The following is a 20,859-nucleotide window of genomic DNA, read 5'->3' on the forward strand; positions in this document are numbered from 1 at the left end:
CAAGGACACATCACGAGCTTGAAATTTTATGTCAGTGTCCCTTTAAAATGCAACATCTGAAATCCTCATCAAAACCCTGCACGTTAAACAACGTAAGTTAAAATATGGGGCTGACTTATGCCTGACAGCTTAAAACATGCAAGAGAGCGTACAAACTGGAGCAGATGGCACGTCTGGAAGGACCATCAAAAGTTCAAATCCTTACGTTCTGAGTGGTGCCCATAGCAATTAGGTTAAGGCTAAGTACCTACTGCATAAAGCATAGGCACCATAGTCGGCGGGTTCACCATTAGGCTTGTACGAGTAGAAACCTGCAAACAGCCAAGCCAAACCGTGTCATTTGATGTCCTGACTCCCGGCAGGCGTTAGTCGATATCAGCTTTGCGACAAGTGAGCACAACCAAGCAGGCATGTTACCATTGGCATCCAAGGTGGCCCAGTAGGCCTCACTGGGCGAAGTCTCGTGGCAGCCAGGTGGTGGCTGTGGGGGCTGCCCAGTGTACCGGAAGAAGGGGTTCTTCAGGTCCAGGCTGTTGCACGCCCGCACACCACCCTCCAGCTCGAGTTCAATGTCGACATCGTAACTCTGGCGCCGATTGGAGCGCAGCACCACTCGACCCCCAAGCCGCTGACCGCGTTGCACAAACAACGGGCTCTCCAGCAGGCAGCGCACCTGGTACCAGTGGGTCAGAGGCTGTGTAGGGCCCGTTGAAAGCCACACTGTCTGCCTGATGGGGAAAGGCCATTCTCGCTCAAAACACTCTGCTCGCTTTGCTGTTACAGGACAAAGAAGGGTGACATGACACAAGCACCGACTCTCAACTGGCAATCTATTGGAAACTACAGATTATTTAAACGTGCAAAAATATACATACTGAACATGCGCAGAGGAGCTGGCAGGGAACAAAACAATGCAAGCAAAACATGCAGCCTAGGGAAACTGCACACGCGGGACAAAAAAGGTATGTCACACAAACATAGTACCGATTAGGTTTACAGTGGAACCTCGATTATATGTCCCCTGGTTTTCCGACGGCCTGCATTTTATGACGAATCGGTTTGGTCTAGGTAAAACCCCTGTAGAAATATATTAAAAACCTTGGTTATATGACTCACTTTTATGCTGACCCCTCATTGTACGACAACTCTCTGATACCATCCGAGAAAAAAAGGTGATCGACTGAGAAAAAAAATCACCTTTTTTTCAAACCTTCTATTTGGGCTAGTTGGTACGGCATAGTAATGTATACTCGGGGACAACTTTCTGTGGCAATGAAGGGAAAGCTACAGAGCCACAATGCACGTATCCTACCGCTAATGAATGTAGTCCCACAATTGCGTCCGTATTTTCTGCGTGAGACATATAAAATACTCCTTCGTTTTCTACATGTAGCTTTTAGAGACGGAACGTAGCGCACGCAAGCGAGATATTTGTATTTCTTTTACTTTATACGTTGTCACTTTTCGTTTTTGCGTGCTTGAAAAAGTCGCGCCTTTTATCCGTACCTTAGACGCTGAGCAGCGTTTGCGTCGAAATGCAACGCTAGCCATCTCTTTCGACGGTGTTACGAGACGCGCGCCATACTGGACTACTTCGCGTAGCAGTACATGTGCAGACGCTCCGCCCCCGTAGCTTTCCCTTCATTGCCACAGAAAGTTGTCCCCGAGTATAGATGTGCATTTCGCTCAGTGCATGTACATTACTATACTTTTTTTTCTCTCAAATCGTAATGCCAACCAAATATTTGCGAGTGCAAAATAAAAACTTACGTGCCCCTAGGTTGATGATTAGAACAAAATAGAGTAGACAGGTACGCTACGCCTTCTTAGAATGGAAAATTTATTCTCACGGCGATGACACTGTATCTCACTCTTCTATCTGGAGGCTGCTGCCAATGCGGTTTCGCTCTTACGCGCAGGCAATTTTCGGACTCTTATTTATCGTCAAGAAGATACACGTTGGATATGATTTTTTTAAAGTTGAGAATAAAGATTAGCTCGTACCAGTTATACAAGTTACAGAAAATAAGGAACCGATTACAATTACAATTACTTCCTTTAAAGTGTAATTGGTTACAGTGGTGAATTACGGCCCCAGAAAAGTAACTGAGCAACTACAGAAATGTAATCTATTTTGCGTTACTTTCCTTCAAAATTTTATTGCCATAACACAATAACACAAGTTTGCTGAAACTACAACAAACTACAGTGGCTTGCATGGTAGAGAGAAGGCTGGAGGCTTGCGTGAACGCTGGAGGGCTAACTGTGGCTTCTGTGATATAGTGTTACATATTGCTAACTTTCAACAGGAATTGTTTCTCAATGTTGTCGCTGGTTCTTCCGCGTCTCCTCGTTAAAATGTCAGCTGCTACACTGAACACTCTCTCAATGCATGTGCTGGACGGAAGGGCAATATTATTACATAGGAACACCTTGTGCACCAGCTCGCAGTTGTGCAGTGCTTTGATGCTAATGTCCATGTTCTCTATAAAGCTCATTAGGGTGGCTTGTTGGGCAAGTTGGTACATAGTTCTTCGTGAGGAAATGCCAGCAGCACCGAAAGAAATCAGAAGAAACTGAGCCAAGAAAAAAGAGGCAGGAACAGGAAGGATGCTGGACTAACAGCCGACTTTAATTCGATGAAGACGCGGACAACAAACCGATAAGAGCATGCGCAGCAACAACTGTGAATCACTGAAAGGCACCCATCACCGATCACCGTCAAGAAACCGGACCTCCTTGTCATTCAAAAACACAGATGGCGCACTCACACACTTATCAGGACCAAGTTTGTGAACCTGAAACGCTTCAATAATTTCATGCTCTTTCTGTGTTTCAGCCCTTCCAGTCACCGAAACGTTGCTGAATAGAGTGGCGCAACCACACACCTTGCAGTGAATCGGTAGATTTCCACCTGTGCCCGTAGGAAGTAAATATGCGTGCTCGCGCATCCTATCGTTCACACACCTGCTCGACTGCTCAATATATTCTCTGCCACAGGTCAAGGGAATACTGTAGACAACGCATGTGTTACGCCTGCTGAATCTGTTGACATGCGCCGTATTACACATGGACCTACTCTCCCCATGCCACGCAACGCGTTTACATATGCTGGCCAAAATACAGAACGCAGAAAAAACTAGCTTGACGCCGTTTCTCACCTTCTGAAGATTGTGCAATACGCCATGTAAGTATGGCATAACAACTGCTTGGACGACTTCTTTAGGATAGTTGGTGCAGCTGTTATCCCAACCATGAAGCGAAACTTCGTTTCACACGTGTTGCCTACTGTTTAGCTCTGGTGTGCGGTACACTCAAACCTCGATATAATGAACACGTTTATAACGAATTATCGGTTACAACGAAGTAAATGAGGAATAGTCTTATCATAGATACAGTGTTATCAATAAACGTTTGTAACAAATTTTCGGATATAACGAAGTTATTTTTGTGGCAGATGCGACTTTGTTATAATGAGGTTTGAGTGTATCTTCTACGCCCGATATTCATGTTGTCTTGGGCAAGCTTCCTGCGACGGCATGCCAAGTTGCAACCGGCACGCTAGGCCTAACGAGCGCTAGCTGTCTTGTCGGAAGTGGCTGGGAAGTGGCGGGGAATTTTAATAACCATTCGATGTATAGTTCCTGCGCAGTGTGGTACCACGGTGAAGTCCACATAAACAAGGAGGTCTGAAAAGATAGTCGGTGGCTTTCCGCTACGGCACTTTCTTTTGTGTGTGATTTCCGCATTCGTTATGTCGGCACCACAGGTTTACGGACATTAACCTTTCAACATTTGCAAATTTACCCCCAAGTTGCATGCCTCAACAGTCACAATCGCGCGGCTGCCTGTTGGGTCATGTTTTCTAGACGTACAGCCTTTCAAAATTGTTACATTGCTTACAGTGACGCACCGCTTCTAGTGCGGATATTTGCGACTCCAGCAACTTGCGCTATAGTGGTCTAAGCTGTACATCACTTTATCCACTGGTATGGAAAGGGTAATTCATCGCAATGTTCTTAAGCTTGCTTTGAAGAAACCTACTAACATTAACTTGGTGAGACCCTACCCCACCAAAAATACAGTATAACCTCATTACAACGAATGTGCTTACAACAGACATTCAAAGATTACAGACCAATTTGCGGCATTATGCCAACCTCTTTATCTTTTCTATTGCTTTGTTTACAACGGATTCTGGTACAACTGACATTCGGATATAAATGACTAAAATGCGAGGCCAGTAAGGTGGTCGGGACCCCTTTACAATGGACTTTTCTACTCCAAATTTAATAACGTTTGTGACCCGTAATTCTCTCCGGTTATAAGAGACCCATTCAGCGTTTACATAAAAGTCTGTAGTAACAGTAATTGGATTTTGCTTACTCCCTTTACAACAGACCAAAATCCTATTCACTCTAAAGGTCTGTTGTAATGAGGTTATACAGTAGTACGAAAAAGTATACCTGGGCCTTGGCAGAGAACACATTATGGTGGCTCCCTTTGCTAGTCTTGTTGGTGTTCTGCACACATGCGTCACTTGGTGTATGAATTCCAGTATTTATGTGATGAATAAAATGTTGGCAGTGAGCGCTGTACATATTTTCGTTCAGTGAATGTATGAATGTGCCATCTTTGCGCTCAGTTAACTTTATAACAAAAGCGTTGCGAGATGCTCATAGCACAATGCTCAATTCAAGCTCAAAGCCACGGTGCCACGACCCCCAGAGCAGCTGTCAAATTACTTACACGGATCCGGCAAACGCCACATCAAACCAAAAGGCCAGCCCATGCAGCTCTCCAGACTGCAGCAGGCTGAACTGCAGGGGTATCTCGATGCAGTGTAGATCACTTTCAGTAGCACGTTCAAAGTCCACTGTGTGCCGAAGGGATTTGGCCAGGCAGATGCGCACATCAAACGTGTCCTGCACACATCGGTGGTACCGCCACCTCTGTGGCATTGCTTCCTCTCCAAAAGCATACAAGCTTAATTATTCATACACTGGTTAAAGTAACCAGATAAAACAGAATTTGTTTCAACTATCAAAGCTCATCAACAAGAAAAGACTCAGCAATATGCAGAACTGCAGTAATCCCTCGTTATAATGAAATCGCTTTACTTGAAATATCACTTCATTCAAATCTTCTTCCAGTCCCAAACCAAACGCATGCATATAAGCCGCATTACTCGAAACGCGCGAAGAGCTTTACCCGCTCATAGCCAAGTGGCAAGCGAAGGCGTCGCCGAGCGGTGGCGACCCTTTTGCACATCACGTGTCAAATTATGCCGCCAACGTCTCATGCAGGCACAGAACAGGCCACAAAAGCACCAAGCCCACGACCGATGACCACCCAGTAACGGGTACCAAGTGAGCGGCTAGTGCTCCCAGCTGTTTACAGTCGCCAACGAATTTTTCGAACTCGGACAATTCGGACTTGATGTATATTTAGGACTTCATAAATGCACCATCAAGGTTCCCATAGCACTAATACATTTTCGCGACCGATTATTCAGACGAATTTGTGCCCTAAAGTTCAATTTTTCCGACTACATCGCTCGTTTTCAGCCACGCTGCTTGATTTTGAAAGCCACCATGTTGGATTTCCCGCTGGCTTGGTCGAGTTTGGCTTCCAGTGGCCAGTTGTGTTACTTCCTAGATTCGGAATGCGCACAATTTCCCAGTTTCAGAGGCCACATGCGTTCTGTCTTGGCTGGCAGAACACTCTAGGGGATGCAAGTTTTCTTTTTCAGTCAGCCTTATCGTCATCATTAATATGCCGGTAGGGTTTTTTTTTGTGTGCGCCTGTTTTTCCATTTGTCATGTCGCATGTGGTCGTGTTAGTGGTGTGTCAAGTGTTTTTGTGTCATCGTGCACGTCACACAATCTCTGCCGTTGCGGTTGCTCAGTGGTTACGGCAGTTACGGTGGTTCGGTTACTGAACTAAAACACGCGGGTTCCCTCGCGGCCGCAGCGGTCGTGTTTTGATGGAGCCGAAATGCTGGAGGCTCACATATAGCTCACGTACTGTGCGATGTCAGTGCAGGTTAAAGAACCGATGACCGCGTTGTTAAATCCCACCATCCAGACAAGAAGTTGCATGCATCTTTTTGTGACTGGCGTCAAATTTTGTTTGCTTGGTGCCATGGAGCCACCAACTATGCCACTCGCAACAGTCGGCGGCAGCGATCACCAATGCGCTGACGACGTTACTGTAGCCCAAATAGCGTGAAGCGGGGCATTATTGGAGATTTTTTTAGGCTGCTCTAATCCAAATAAACTTCATTTTCATGTCTTAACAACTTTTTCTAACTATTTTCTGGCTATTTTGCGGTTCCCGTCAGGTCCAGAAAATCAGCCAGCGACTATACTGCAGAGCGAACGGGTGAGCTGTGTGATTGGCCGTGTAATTGTGTTATCCAGAGTGCTTTTTCTGCACCTGAATAAAGTTTTGCCTCACTGAATACATTGTGTTTTGACTTCCTCACAGCTGTTGCGCAATTACAGCTCGACCGCTTTACTTTTCTCGAGCAGTTGCTTATATAGAAATACTGCTTATAACGAATTCTTTTGCCGTCCTGCTGAGTTCGTTATAACGAATTATTACTGTATAACATCAGAGATAAAAGCAGCAGTAAAGCAAGATGGCAGCATCAGAATAGCTAAGAGAAACTTTGCAAGACGAAAATAGATGCAACCAGAGATAAGCAGAGCAATGTTATGAGCAATTTCAAAGACAGTGAAGGTGACAGAAGACTTCCACTCTGAACTGTCTATCAACGTTTCGGGCTAGTGTGACACATTTCTGCCATTCATGTTACTGAAATCTGGCAAAGTGAAGTTGTTTTGTGGGTTCGGAGGCTGTCAGCGCCCAAAATTTCATGCATAGATGCATTGGACTCTGTAGAAGCGTGCCATCTCCCCAAAGTAACAGAGCACGGTGTTGTTACCATATTAAGAACTACGTCAGTTCACTTCAGAAGGGCTTAAGAACTCCCATGCGACAGAAAATTAAAACAAACAAGTATAGTAAAATCCTGAGCAAGCGCCCACCCTACGGTGAAAGATAATCGGAAAAGATTTGGAGGGAGGCCCTTGCTCGGTCGCGGACAAATATTCAAGATGGTGGCGGAAGAGCCTCTAAGAAGAAGGCACACCTGTTTTTCTAATGAAATCCTTTGTTGAATACGCATGCATTTACTGTTTATACTGAACCGGAAAGAATCCTCATGTGAAATTTTTTCATGCGTTAGGACAAGGGGGGGAAAGTTGTACTTCGAATGTTCCGACAATTTGTGACAGCTCAGAATGCAACCCCGAGGCACAACACTGTAAAAGTACTAAGAAATTGTGCACATGTCTAAAGACTCTTAGAACTAGGGTTTCGAGAAACGGCTGCTGCAGGATCCTGTAGCGGAGAACAGGTTCATGAACAAATACCAACTCGCCCAACTTTTTACTTTACGGAGAACAGGTTACGCCGTTTTGACATCTGAAAAATTCGAGCCACGAATCCGCTTCTTTGATTAGGGCTACCTTTCTTTGCAGCATCAGTGACTTTGCTTGGCGGCGTTATCCTCACCGCATCTGTGGGGATTGAGGCTTGCCCGTCGCCATTGCGCGGGCTTTTCGCCTATTTCTGCCATCCTCATGTCCGATCATGTCGCTCCCCTCCTCCGCCGTCCTACGGCGCTGGGCGAGCGGGGGTGACGCTCGGCGCCTTGTTTGCGCTCGAACGTGCGTGTGCAGCGGCGCGCTAGTTCACGCGAGGCGACGGCAGACGCGGCCCTGTGGCTTGCTAAGTCCGAACCCACGCTAGTGGCCGTACTCCTGTGAGTTACGTGGTCACTACACATCGCACGGCCGACGAAGAAATCCGCGCGAAGTGCCTTGTGTTAATTAAAATGTTGAAATGGCATCTCTGACGGTAAACAAAACGAACACGTTTTCAAACCGTGTATTTCCAGTGCGCGTAGTCTTGGAAGCGCGACGTCACGCAGGCGGCTGATCTGATTGGATATGTCCAGTCCTCGTCACTAAACCACTCCGCGAGCGGCGTGCTGCCAGGCAGACTGGGCCTCCGAGATTGCGCACAACCTGTCGGCGCGCAATATCGGAGGCCCTGACTGGGCGAAGCTCAAACCATCAAGTGCGCTCATGAGAGCGCTGCAATCGCCGGCGATGCCAGCGTGTCTGTGAGTTGAGGGTGCAAGGCAGTGGTGAGGAGAAGGGTACAGATATAATTGTCCGTAGCGGCCTTGGTACACTGTGCGTCGCTTGATTTCTGGTGCGAATAATTTGGGGATGCTCTTGCCTAAACGCTGACAAAACTTCAAAAAACCATTTCAGGGTCCCTTTAAGGTCCGGTTAAGATAAAAATAAAGAAGGGTGGGGGGTGGAGCGTGTGAGATAGTACACTCAAACCTCGATATAATGAACACAGATATAATGAATTATCGGTTATAACGAAGTAATTGAAGAATAGTCTTGTAATAGATACAGAGTTACAAAAAAACGTTTATAAAGAACTTTCGGATATAACGTGGCAGGTGTGACTTTGCTATAATGAGGTTTCAGTGTATGTTCACATCATCTTGCTGTCGGCTCTTTACGCATGTGTGGCGGTGTTTTGGGAATACCGTCTTATAATAAACTTCAGTTGCAAGTCCAGCCTTGCCCTGTGCTTTTGAAACTTGCTGGAAGCCTTCACTTGTCGCATGTTAAAGAATGACCTAAACTTCCACTAAGGCGTACCTCATAATCATATCGTGGTTTTGCCACGAATTACCCCAATATTATTATTATGAATTCTAAGACTTGAACAACACACCATGAACTGTCAAAAATTTCGGTTTTATGGCATCTCTTAGTAGAGTGCAGCAGGCTATAAATATTTGCCAACTTTGTACAGCTCACCGTTACTGTTTTTACATTTTTTCCCTTCATTTTCAGACAAGTGAAAATAGCACTAAGTTTAGATATTTTTTCAAGTCTAGAAGACCTTGTATAACTGTACATTTTATTTGCCCTGTATGCAATCAGAAAACCATTCCAACACTGACATCAAGATGGTCACAGACAAACCAGCATCCCTGGTCGGAGGAGACCACAGGCTAGCATTTTTTGCACGTTCACACACGCCTATTCCAAAACAAAGTTGTACAATGCTCATGGATTGAAACACGACAATTTAGGGCTACGCAATGCACACACTTCTCTTTGCACACTCTTCAGTTCATGCCATGTTGGCGCAATTTCAACTCAAACACTTACATCAGAGGCTACACTACTTTTGGCAGCCCGATTCTTAGCGATATGATGCGACTACAGCAAGCAATGGTGCATACCAGTCATTGCAACAAAGGTTTTCAAGTCACATTTCAATCTGTGAGCCCTAAATACATAACAGTGATGACAATAGGCGCAGGGTCATAACAGCCTTTGCAACTGTATAGGCTAGCACACGAAGGATGAAAGCAAGCGCAAGTCTCCAACATCATAATCAGTGAGCTAGCATGCTGCAAGATAACATGCAGATGGAACTTGCAAAGTGAAGCTGCCATTGGGCTGCCTCTGCAGCTTTGCCCGATGTTTCGTGCTGTCCACCCACTGAATGCCCGCCATGGTGGACAAATTAAACATCTGGGCAGGGCTGCAGCTGCTGTGGCCATTTCCAAACGAGCTAATGTTGAACAGGAGTCAGTGAATAATGGAAGCAAACAAAATAAATAGAGCCACTACAAACTTCTACTCGACCAGGTTTAATCGCACACCGACCAGCCAGAGCTCTACAGCCCCCTCGGACATGCATTCACATGTAACCAACTCTGACTAGCTTGAGTTGCTGCCACTAAATCCTGCTTTTTCCTGAGATTCAACATTTCAAATGCCCTTGAAGCTGAGTGTACTTCACGTCAGTCACCAGTTGGCTAAATACCCCACTGGCAGCTCTTGCATACATAAAACTCACCACGACAGGCTGCCTGAAGTACTCCTTGACAGCTGCCTCCCGCAAGCTGGAAAGGTCCACGCCATGAAAACTCTGCTGGTACCTGTGCGGTAATACCCAACGTGCAAATCAGAATTCATATTTGTTCACATTACATTGTGTATAGCCACAAAACTGACCTCAAAGAAAGCAAAACATAGCCCCAGTCATTAAATGCTACCTATGTACCTTCTTCACCACACATTGCAGTGTACAAGTCAAAGCTTAAGCAAACTGCGATGCGCTTAACAGCATCTGGCGGAACAGCTGTATTACCAGAAGATATCACCCACTGTCGTGCTGCGTGTGCCTTGCATCAGTGCTTGAAATAGTGTTCTCATTATGGCAAGTCACAAGCATGAGCGGCCACAAGGGGGTTGTGCTAAACGCCGCAAACTATCTGAATCAGACAAAGACACCACTGCTTTTTGTCTGGATATCCCAAAGCCAGAAGTATCTATCCTGGACTTGCTGAAGATAAGAATCAATTCCCAGAACTAACAGACACATTTACCTCAAATAAAACTGTTTTGCTGAGTACATTACTTCAGCAAGTTTTAGATTAAAGTAGGGGTGTACAAATATCAAATTTTCAGCTTCACAGCAAATTTGAATAATGAAAACCAAGTGCGAATAGAATATTTTTCAAGCAATTTCAGATATGAACAGTACACCTACAGACTTTTGCAAAATGGTGGGGCCAGTAGTGAAGCTTGATGTGAGCATATGCTTAGCAGCGCAACGCTGCAGTTGCTACAGGCAACGACAGTCATGCATTCATATCTAGGCCAACCGTCCAATGACCTGCCCTACCAGATTGAGAGAGCGTGAATTATTGAAAGACCATGTGACTGGAGCATCTTTGAGGGCAGCATTTCTTTGCGCTCATGAGCACCAGGTTTTCCTCTTATGAATCTGTTATAAAAGCTTCGTTTAAAATCTTTTTTCACCCACCAGACATGAAAAGATAAGTTTGTTGTAGAGCAAATAATATACAGAAAATGTAAGCATGGTACAACACTACTGCTTGACAGTACAACATATGCAAATCTCATGAAGGGTGGATAGCTTGCTGGGTATTTTTGGAAAGCAAAGACACCATCGTGCATGTCACCGTTCCTCCAGACTACAATGCGGATGCGTTAATGCATAGTTTAGTCCGCTAAGCATGCTTTCTCAAAAGGGAGGAGCAAGGACACCACGATGTTCATTGCAGGTGCTTCCTTTTAGGATAACCCAGAATAACGCCGGCTCTCCTTATTTTTAGACATTTCTCCAGAATTTTCCAATGGCTCCCAATTTGTTTCCATGGTTTCGTTCTGTATAAATTCGACACTACATTGCAACAATGTACTCGGCCTCACACCAAATGCCATGCTCAGGCCACTACACTTGAACACCACTTGCAACAGCGCACTTGGGCGAGGGCAGAGGGGCAAGTGAAACTGATTTGTCCAATTGTGCATCAAATTTTGCAAAATATAGCACATAATACTTCGCCCTGATTTCAACACTTGTTGTGAAGGTTTGTGGTGTTCAAATACAGTTAAACCTCGATATAACCAAGTATTTCACTTTTCACAACTTCATGTCCATAGAACATGTATTTTGAACCTCAATATAACAAGCGCCCTTATCCATAACTTCAATCTAACGAAGTTTCAGTGCTGTTGCAGAGTAAGACCGAGGCGATAGATTGAAACATCTGCTGGGGCCAGTGGTAATATGGTTGAGTGATTCAGGTTGTCACCTTGCTTTTATGCAATTTTAGACTCCACCTCTTTTGGTCCTAAGGCTTGCGATGGTTACTGACACTGCACATTCACTGAAGAGAGTGCAAAGCAAGTGGTTCGATTCGGTGAACATGATAGCATTGGCATCTCACTACTCCAAGCAATGCCCAAGGTTTTGATGCAAAGCCGGGGCAGCAGAAAAGACACAATAGCTTCACTTATTCCATACTGCCACTCTGCAGCATCTGGCCTGCATTTCTTTTGGGTTCACAAGTAATACTTTGTCGCTGTAAAAAGGCCTTCACCGGCGCAGCATGAAGCGAAACTCAGCGAATCTCAGACAATTTTTTTTTTCACATTCCTGAAATTAGTTTTATGCACTGCCGTACTGCTGTCTTCCGGCGCTTCTCATGCAAAGAGAAGCCTTTCGCGACTATACTCTGCTTAAAAAGGTCAAATTTCAATTTAACCATAGTTTCAGAGCTACTTAAGAGTTACTTTCCGCACCACTACCAAATCCATAAAATTGTGCAGGTGTTCTGTGATTAAACCGGCTTAAACAAGATTTCTTTTAAACCAATGTATAACAGTGACTGAGGCTTGCGGTACCATATAATATCATGCTCGATTATTCAGCCATAGTAGGCAGTTGTAGAATAGTGTAGGTAAAGCATTGCGTTGACGTTTGTTGCCACTGCGCATGCGTCATACGCTGAGCTCTTAGGTACACACATCATCTTTCTAAAATGACAATTCTACGTAAGACATATGGGCACTGCCACCTTGGGCTGTTAAGCAAATGTTTCCTTATTTTTGCATCTCTAGATGTGAATAGATCAGGTCGAGAGAATGCACCAACCGAACTGTTTTCACACGTGTACATTCACCGTAGCACTGTTTCTTCAGTTCTTCAATATAAAAAACGGCAAGGTTAACAGCCCATTATGGCAGCATCGAAACACATTCGTAAAAAAGTCTGTACTGAAGCAATGTAAACCCTAATAACCCTATTCTAAAGCTCTGTAATGACCCGAACCCACATCGCACATGCAATGTTACAAACCATAAAATAAGGCCACCATGAGCAAAGATGCCGTATTCAATGTTGCTGCCTCAATTTCATGGCATGCAACTGTTTTTGGTGCAACACATTCAGTGCACTGAGAAGAGCGGTTTGAATGGGCTAACATAGCATCTCGTGTAAAGAGACTATGGTCAACATTGGAGGTGTTCATGGCAAGCTGCAGCAGAAGAATGGCTAAAATAGCTTTGCTTTACATACCATAGGCATTCTTCTAATTGTGACCACAGTTTCTCAATACATGCCATGTAGACCAACGTGTTTTCAACTATCAGCATGGATCTTGCAAATTTACCAGAATTCTCTTCACGCAAGGCTGTGGAAGAGAGCCTTGACATTTACATAATGAGCACACAGTCTGTGGGGTTCCCCATCCACTCCAATGAATTTGGGCCGCTCGTCGACGTAGCTCAACAAACCATTTATTATTAAAGCTTTAAAACTGTTAGGGCAACAACTGCAAATACATAAAGGCAAACTTCCGACAACACTTTCGCGCCGGACCAGCTAACCCTGGCCCCGGCGGACCGCCCGCCGCGCACACACGCGCACCTCTCGACAGTTCGCCAGCAGCTCCCCCTTAGCCGCTCGCCGTGCCCGGTTATGAACCATGTCCCAATCCTGGCGCAAGCGCAGTGGCCCTCGCTGCTGGGTCTTATCACGTCCGGGGCTGATATGGACGAAGGTCGTGATCGGGTGGTTATCAAGAATTCCCCACAAGTCATACGCAGTCCTTGTTTGCGGTATAGCCAAGGGGGCCTGTAGCACCCACATCTGCTATGATGCCAGAAGGCGCTCACAGAAGAACAAAGGAACTAAGGATAGTTGCGCGGCTCCAGTTGCCAGCTAACCCGTAGACTGCCTCTTCTTTCGTGCTCTAACTTTCTAAGCATATTTCCTCTACATGTTTCTGATAGCGTTCTCTTTGAACAGTCTATGTGTTCTGCTTCGCCACTGCACACTGTGTGCACCCTTTCATTTCTTCCTCATCATTTCTTTTTCTGCACTGCATTCCATAAAATGAATTGTAAAAACAAAAATGAAGAAACACAGGTTATCCACTTAGCTGCAACCTTCCTCCAAAATTAGCTTGTACATGAACCGTATGTGTTACAATGTGCTTTCTAGAGGAGCTTGGATGCAATTCAATGGGCGTGTTAAGTTAGCGCGCTCCGAACTCCAAAGGAACACGCTCGAATGCATTCGAGTGCAATGCCTTCAGAGATTAACTTAACGGTGATTTCTGCCTACTGCTTTCGGGGGCACGAAAGCGTCACATGGCGAACATGTTGCTTCCACGGTAGGAAAGAGTGGAGAAGGAGAACGCACTTCGTCAGAGGAGAGAGTCGGAAACACGTCATTTCTTCAGAAGCCGTAACAGGCGCGAGCTCTCGCACACGCCCTCGTGCACCGTCTCAGGGCTGGGGCGAGTACAGCGCGCTCCGTAATCACGCACCGGAAGTTGCTTTTCAACCGTTAAGTTTACAAGGACGCACTCTGCTGGCTAGAGCGCGCTCGAGCTCCTTAACTTAACACGCCCAATGCATATTTACGATTTTGGCATAGCCAGTCACAAACCTGGCACAAGTCACATACGGTATACTCTTGACAATTCAAACTCAAGGAGACCTCGGGATTTTGTTTCAATTACCAGAAGTACTACTCGTAAATATGACCATACCAACCGGTGTTGTGATGTTTATTCTCAATGTCGCAGCAACATCATCGACAGCTCTGCAGTACAGTTTTTAGACATCAGCAATTGTACTGGCGCTCGTTTTTATGCAGCACGTGCACGCGTATGTAATTAAGGAGGGACACTGCACCTGAAAACTTTTTTTACAATTCTTTACCAATTTAAATGAAACTTGCTGAGTTTATGTGTATTTGTGTGCTGATTTCAAATATGCAGTTTTTTTCTTAGTATGTAGTTTCTGAATTCCAGGTGCCATTTTGGGAGCCATAGTTTGCCTAAAGTGAGAGAGATGCAAAGTAATTAAGCACATCGGAATGACTTGGAGTGAGTACAGAGTGCAAGAAAACAAGAACGGATGTTCTAAGTCCATTTAAACAAAAGTTGTGGCATGTTGAATATTTGTGGCTGAAATCCAATTTCGACTTCGTTGGGGGGGGGGGGGCTTTCTCGGAATTTTACGGTAAACTCAGCAAGTTTCATCTCAATCAACAAGGAATTTAAGGGGAGATGCTACTCTAAAAAAAAGTTGCTTTAATCTGTAGCCTAGGGCAATGAAAATTTAGCTGCTTACATAGTTTTTTATGCTGATATTAAATATGTAATCAGTTTTATAGTAAGTTGCATAGTTTTCATTTTGTACCATGACAATGTGTAAAATATAGCTCTTTTTGTGCACACTTTTTCTGTCACTAAACTTTTATGGTTAAGAGCCATTAATGGCTCATATTGCTCCACATTAACTGTAGAATGCAAATAACTAAGTAGAAAGTGTGTATAAGACATATTAATGAACAAGAAAAATTATAATATGAGAAGTCTTAAGATGCTCAGCCAATACTAACTGCTTACTCTAAGTTCATAATAATTATATAAGTGATATCAGGTTTTGAAGGAGATAATTGCACTCTTCACACGTTAAGGAATGTGTGGGAAAAATTTCGTTCCGATCTGGCCATCAGAAGTACCAAAGACGTGATGTGCAAGCTCAGGAAGTTGCCCAAAATTGCATCTTGAGAAAATGCATTTTAAAGGTAGAAATGAAAGCTCATCTATGTGGCAAAGATATGCTTATTAAAATTATTTCTTCCATCATGAGAACTTGCGAATCATGTTATTTTGAACATGTGGCTTTGGTGAACTCCTCATGTGAAATGCAATGTCAAGCAGCCAGGTGGTGTTTTCCAGGGGACTCTAGACAATGAGCTCTTTTTAGTTTTTAATAGCTGCCTTGCGCTCTTTAAAAGTGATTTCAACCTATTTCCAGTTTAAATACAATCGTGATTTTTTTTTACATTAAAGTAGAGAAACTAAACTTGACAAAACAAGTAAAAACAAAAAATACGTAATTTTGAAAAAAACTTGCATTTTTCGAGTAGCATCTCCCCTTAAAAAAAAATTCAGGACCCATGTCCCCCCTTAAGGGACCAAATGTGTTGCATCCCACGACAGCTAATGGGCTCTTCCCAATCCCAATTTTGCAACGCTTTCTCGCATGACACCAGTGTACTGTGGCAAAAGTGACTTTAGGAAGCGTTCAGCATGCGATAGCCCAAGGCCAAACCGTCTCGATTTTCTTTCTTTTTTTTTTTTCTTCAGACGGTATGAATTGTTGGCATGTGGTTTAGCTAGTTTGGCCGTTTTGCATGCAGGCATTCGGCTTTATTCGCGACTGTTAGTTACATAAGAATGTGAATGCTCAGCTAGAAGCAACGAAGTCAGCAGGTATTTCCAAGCATGGACAAGCAAACTGTTTGGATTAGCCAAATTTATGCAATGGGGCAGTTCGAATTAAGGGGAGATGTTACTCGAAAAATGCAAGTTTTTCCAAAATTACATATTTTTTGTTTTTACTTGTTTTGTCAGGTTTAGTTCCTCTACTTTTGTGACAAAAAAAAAATCAAGGATGTATTTAAACTGGAAATAGGTTAAAATCACGAGTACAAGGTGGCTATTAAAAACTAAGCAGAGTGCCCTGGAAAATGTCACCTGGATGCTTGCCATTGCATTTCACATGAGGAGTTCACCAAAGCCACATGCTCAAAATAAACATGATTCGCAAGGTCTCATGATGGAATGCTTGGCTGTCATTTTTAAAAATAATTTATTCTACCTTCCTTGGAGAAGTGCAGGGTAGTACTGTGGGCATATTCAGGCAGTCTGTACCCGTTTTTTGGGCAAGGCTGTGTGTCATTGCCTATATTCTTAGTTTTTCTATTATGCAACGACCACATTATACGACAGTTTTGCGTGGTCCCCTCAAAGTTGTATAATCAGGGTTCCACTGTACTTGCCTATCGGCCAAATGAAGCATGGTGTCCTCACTGAAAAAACACAGCAAGCTTGCTATGTTGACACTTGCAGCATACAAAGCACAACCTAACACAGCACCCGTACTGCACTGAACGGGGTCCTGAATTATCCCTCAGGCAAGATGACAAACACACATTCTACGAACAGCAAACACTACTAGAACAGCTCCACCAAATTTTGTGGTCGTGTACGGCATTACAAGTGGAGCACATTTCATACATCAGCTGCAACACTGTGGAAACTATGCAAGAAGTTTGGTCAGTAAAATCTCCAAGTCCTGTGTTTGGCCTCTGTAATTAGCTCCAGCTGTTGGCTGCTGGAGCTAATCTGTGCTGCCAATGACACTGCACGGCACTCCTGGGCCTTTTCCTAATGCGGTATCACTCACGAGAACTTCACTGAAGCGGAAGTACCCAGAAAAATGATTCCTTGTGTAGGGACCTTTTTCGCATTGTTTTATATGGGCGGTTGATGCGGAATCGAAATGTTTTCATTGTGGCCGCGTTTGTTGTAGCTACTGTACTGCAGTCAGGGCAAAGGCACAAACAATGAAGCAGGCCAGAGTGGCGAGTCGCTTCGGTTGAGCCGATGAAACACCTAGACACAGCCTGTGCCCTTAATGCGTCGAGCGTTGATGCGCAATCAGCCGAGCAAGAGCTCTGGAAGCAGGTTGCTGCAAGCACGGGGGAAGTCCTTCAAACTACATTCTGACAAAGTGAGGCCAGTGTATAAGTACCTCTATTCGGACAAACTTTTGACAAAATGTCTTTGTGGCAAAACACAAAATGCAAATGAGCATTCTAATGGCCTGCTTTGGCAATGTGCCCCAAAAGATGCGAGCTTGCGCACAGTTTTGTTTGCGCTTTACGATTTAATATGTCAGTTTAACAATGGAAAAAGTGACACACTCAACGTATTGGTCCTGGCTCCTACACTACACTTGCTTCTTTCAGCAGCGACCGAAAAAACAAAAGGCATGCAAACTATCAGTCAATGAAAAGCACGCCTGAGAGAGCTAGAAGAGGCTCTAAAGAACTCAGGACAGCTCAGGTGGGCCTACTACAACTTTGCAGTCATGCAAGTTAAATCTTTGGAAAACTCAATTCTTGTTTTTCGTTAAACTCAATTTTTGGCTGTCCATTGTTGCAAAAAAGCTCATAACTTTGAATAAACTAACTTTTTTTAAGGAGAGATGCTACTCGAAAAACACAAGTTTTTTCCAAAATTACATTGATTACGTGATTACAGTGATTACGTCCATCATATAAAATCTAGTTTTACCTGCACTAGTTCAAACAGTATCTACATGATCGAATGTTCATATTGTCAAAAACGGAACATTGGCGAAACGGGACCTGATAATGCTAGATTAAATGGGCATCGCGCGGACACGGCGAAGAAGTTACCCAAAGCAGTGACACAGCATTTTAATGTAGCAGGTCACAACTTCGAAGATCTCAAACTTTACATACTTCAGTCAAACTTCCGGTCCCCAAGGGACAGAAAATATGCAGTCATACCTTATTCACAAGTTCAATACACTCCAGCCAGCAGGCATTAACGTTTGTACGGGGGCTCTTGAATCGATTCAGTATGGTACATACACAACGGAAACCAACGAGAGTTAAGCCCTTCTTCTAGGAATTTCAAACCTACTATTGTTAAAATGCATCGTGCTTCCACTGACAATCATTCAGCGAAATGTACCCCCCCCCCCCCGCTTTTTGTTCTTTTTTTCCGCCTTCCTTGTGACAGTTCATCACAGCGGCCTCTCCCCCCCCCCCCTTCCCCCCCCCACTCTGGAGAGGGCCCGAAGCATACACATACGATAGCTAAGGAAATCAGTTCCAGCCTTGAAGAAGACAAGTCCACTTATCGAAACCCTCTGTTTACCGATTTTTTTTTCATATTTTTTTGTTTTTACTTGTTTTGTCAAGTTTAGTTTCTCTACTTTCATGACCGAAAAATCACGATTGTATTTAAACTGGAGATAGGTTGAAATCACTTTTAACTCTTTCCTTACCACGGAAAAATTGGACTATTTTTGTAAGCTGCAACTAGGAATTTGCTGTTCCGTTGCTACTAGGTTTACAGTGCCATGCAATACATCAAAGTAAAGACATATGAACATACTTTTGAATGCTGTTTATTTTAAAACAATAAAAAACTCATTTGGCCAAGAAAATTCCTATACAAAAAAAATCTAAAATTTTCAAATTTTTTTTTAAAAACGAAGCAATATCTCCGACAAAAAGTTTTTGGAGAAATTCCGAAATATGCAAAATGTTTAATGATCACAGGGCAACATTATTTAGAGGAATGGCTAAAATCGATAAAGCTGTCTTTGAGTTACAAAAAAAAAATGCATGATGCATAGCAAAATAGTGAAGTTCTCAGTGGGTCCTACCCAAGATTCTTTTTTTTTTCAAGAAAAAAAAAATTTTACAGCAAAATATTTCATACCAAAATGCAAGTACTAGATGTAGAGTTTGAAAGGTACATTCGACGAAAGAAATGGCAGATCTAAATATGTAACAAAAATTGACAAACACAAATAATTAGGTACGTTCACAACAAACATCATAATGATATATCTTCAGAGTAAAAAATTATGGAAAAATTATGAGAGATGCAAGATATTTAACAGCGTAACGGAGTAGGAGTGAAAAAAACGAAAGTTATAGCTCAAGAACTTCTCGAGCTCTAAATTGTTCACTCTGGGAGATCAATGTGCCAGGCACCGAAACTGTTTCTGGTTGTGAAGCACAAATGGACGTTGCAGGTGCGACAGAAAACGTTTGCCATGTGCCGAGTTTTGTTCTCTTGGTAGCACTTTTTACAGTTGCGGCATATGTCCAATCGTTCAGGCTTGTGCGGTACACCTTTGGGTGGCCGAGCTGGGGTGGGAGGGATAGAAGCTGGTGTGGTGTCCTCTATCTCAAGAAGCTGCGCAACGAGTTCTGTTCTAAAAGCCAGCTGATCAAAGCGAGAAAGCCTAGAAAGTTCAGGTGTTATTTCGACACTTTGAGGACTGCCTTCGTGCACTCGCTGCTGCTGGCAGTAAACTGAAGCTTGCGAAAGAGCGAGATTGGCGAGATCGCACGGACACACACCTGGGTGTGGTGCGCGTTCGATGGATTCTAAAGGCCTGCTGTGGGGAACGCAGAGTCTACGCGGTATATTCATCGCCTGACGTACGCCACAGCTAGCTAGAAAGAAATATATGTGATGACGTCAATGACGCCGCAGTACAGATTACCAAAAGTGCCCACTACTGGCGCTACCACCGAATCATTTCGGAACTATGACAAGTATAGTGGCTGACATCGCGGCACAGCGGACAGACAACTCATGCGGCATTCGTCGATGCTTGCGCGGACGACTCATGCGGCTTTCTTCGATGCCTGCGCGTACGTTCGTAAAGCAATCCATTAGCGAAAACCGTTACAGCTGCACATGGGACGCAGTACCTCTGCAGCATAGAGCCAAGCGTCCCTTGTTAGTTGTGTGCAGCACGTCGCCTGCTAAGCTCATCCAGTTAAGTGCCGGGGCATTCGTTGTAACGTCCGCGTTTGTCCGTGCGCAGCGCTATTTCTTCGTGCTCGGAAAGCACTGGACCAAGCAAAAGTGCACCGAGTACGTTCTCAGGCTAATGCAGCGACGGCGAGCTGCTTTCACTTCTGCAAGCGACATGCGGTCCCGCGCAAGGGCATGGCAGCGAACGGTGTGTTTGGGCCGTCACCTGTTCTTGAAAGCGTGCAGTACACTTACATCAGCGGCAACAGCACTAAGCCACACGCACTGCCGAGCAGGCAGTTAATGATCGTTGATAGTTTTGTCACAGAGAAGTGGCGCGGCACGTTTTTCGGTAGGCGTCGTCACGCCCCCATGTATTTCTGATGCTTATCCGTGTGGGCATCACCGCACTCGTGCCGAATCGTAGTAAATTAGTAATCACTGGTCGACCGTTCATGCGCTTACCGTAACAACGCAAAATTGGAAGTTCTTTTCAGTAATATATACGACCGAATATTCAAAAAGATCGAATATTC

At 44.2% G+C, this 20,859-nt stretch overlaps 1 protein-coding gene across 5 annotated transcripts in view; it reads right to left on the bottom strand.

The window, feature by feature from the left end:
- LOC119404609 (histone-arginine methyltransferase CARMER) overlaps positions 1–20,859 on the bottom strand; it is a 130,604-nt gene that overhangs the window by 37,114 nt on the left and 72,631 nt on the right. For 2 of the 5 annotated variants that reach the window (XM_037671169.2, XM_037671168.2), the window contains exons 8-11: positions 9,970–10,051; positions 4,750–4,925; positions 418–728; positions 252–311 (exon numbers count right to left, since the gene is read on the bottom strand). In XM_037671169.2, coding sequence (XP_037527097.1) covers positions 252–311; positions 418–728; positions 4,750–4,925; positions 9,970–10,051 — 629 coding nt within the window. Of the gene's footprint in view, positions 1–247; positions 312–417; positions 729–4,749; positions 4,926–9,969; positions 10,052–20,859 lie in introns of all 5 variants that reach the window. The other 3 variants (XM_037671172.2, XM_037671171.2, XM_037671170.2) reach the window with 2 other exon arrangements.

Source organism: Rhipicephalus sanguineus, chromosome 9 (genome assembly GCF_013339695.2).
Source record: "Rhipicephalus sanguineus isolate Rsan-2018 chromosome 9, BIME_Rsan_1.4, whole genome shotgun sequence".
NCBI lineage: Eukaryota > Metazoa > Arthropoda > Arachnida > Ixodida > Ixodidae > Rhipicephalus > Rhipicephalus sanguineus.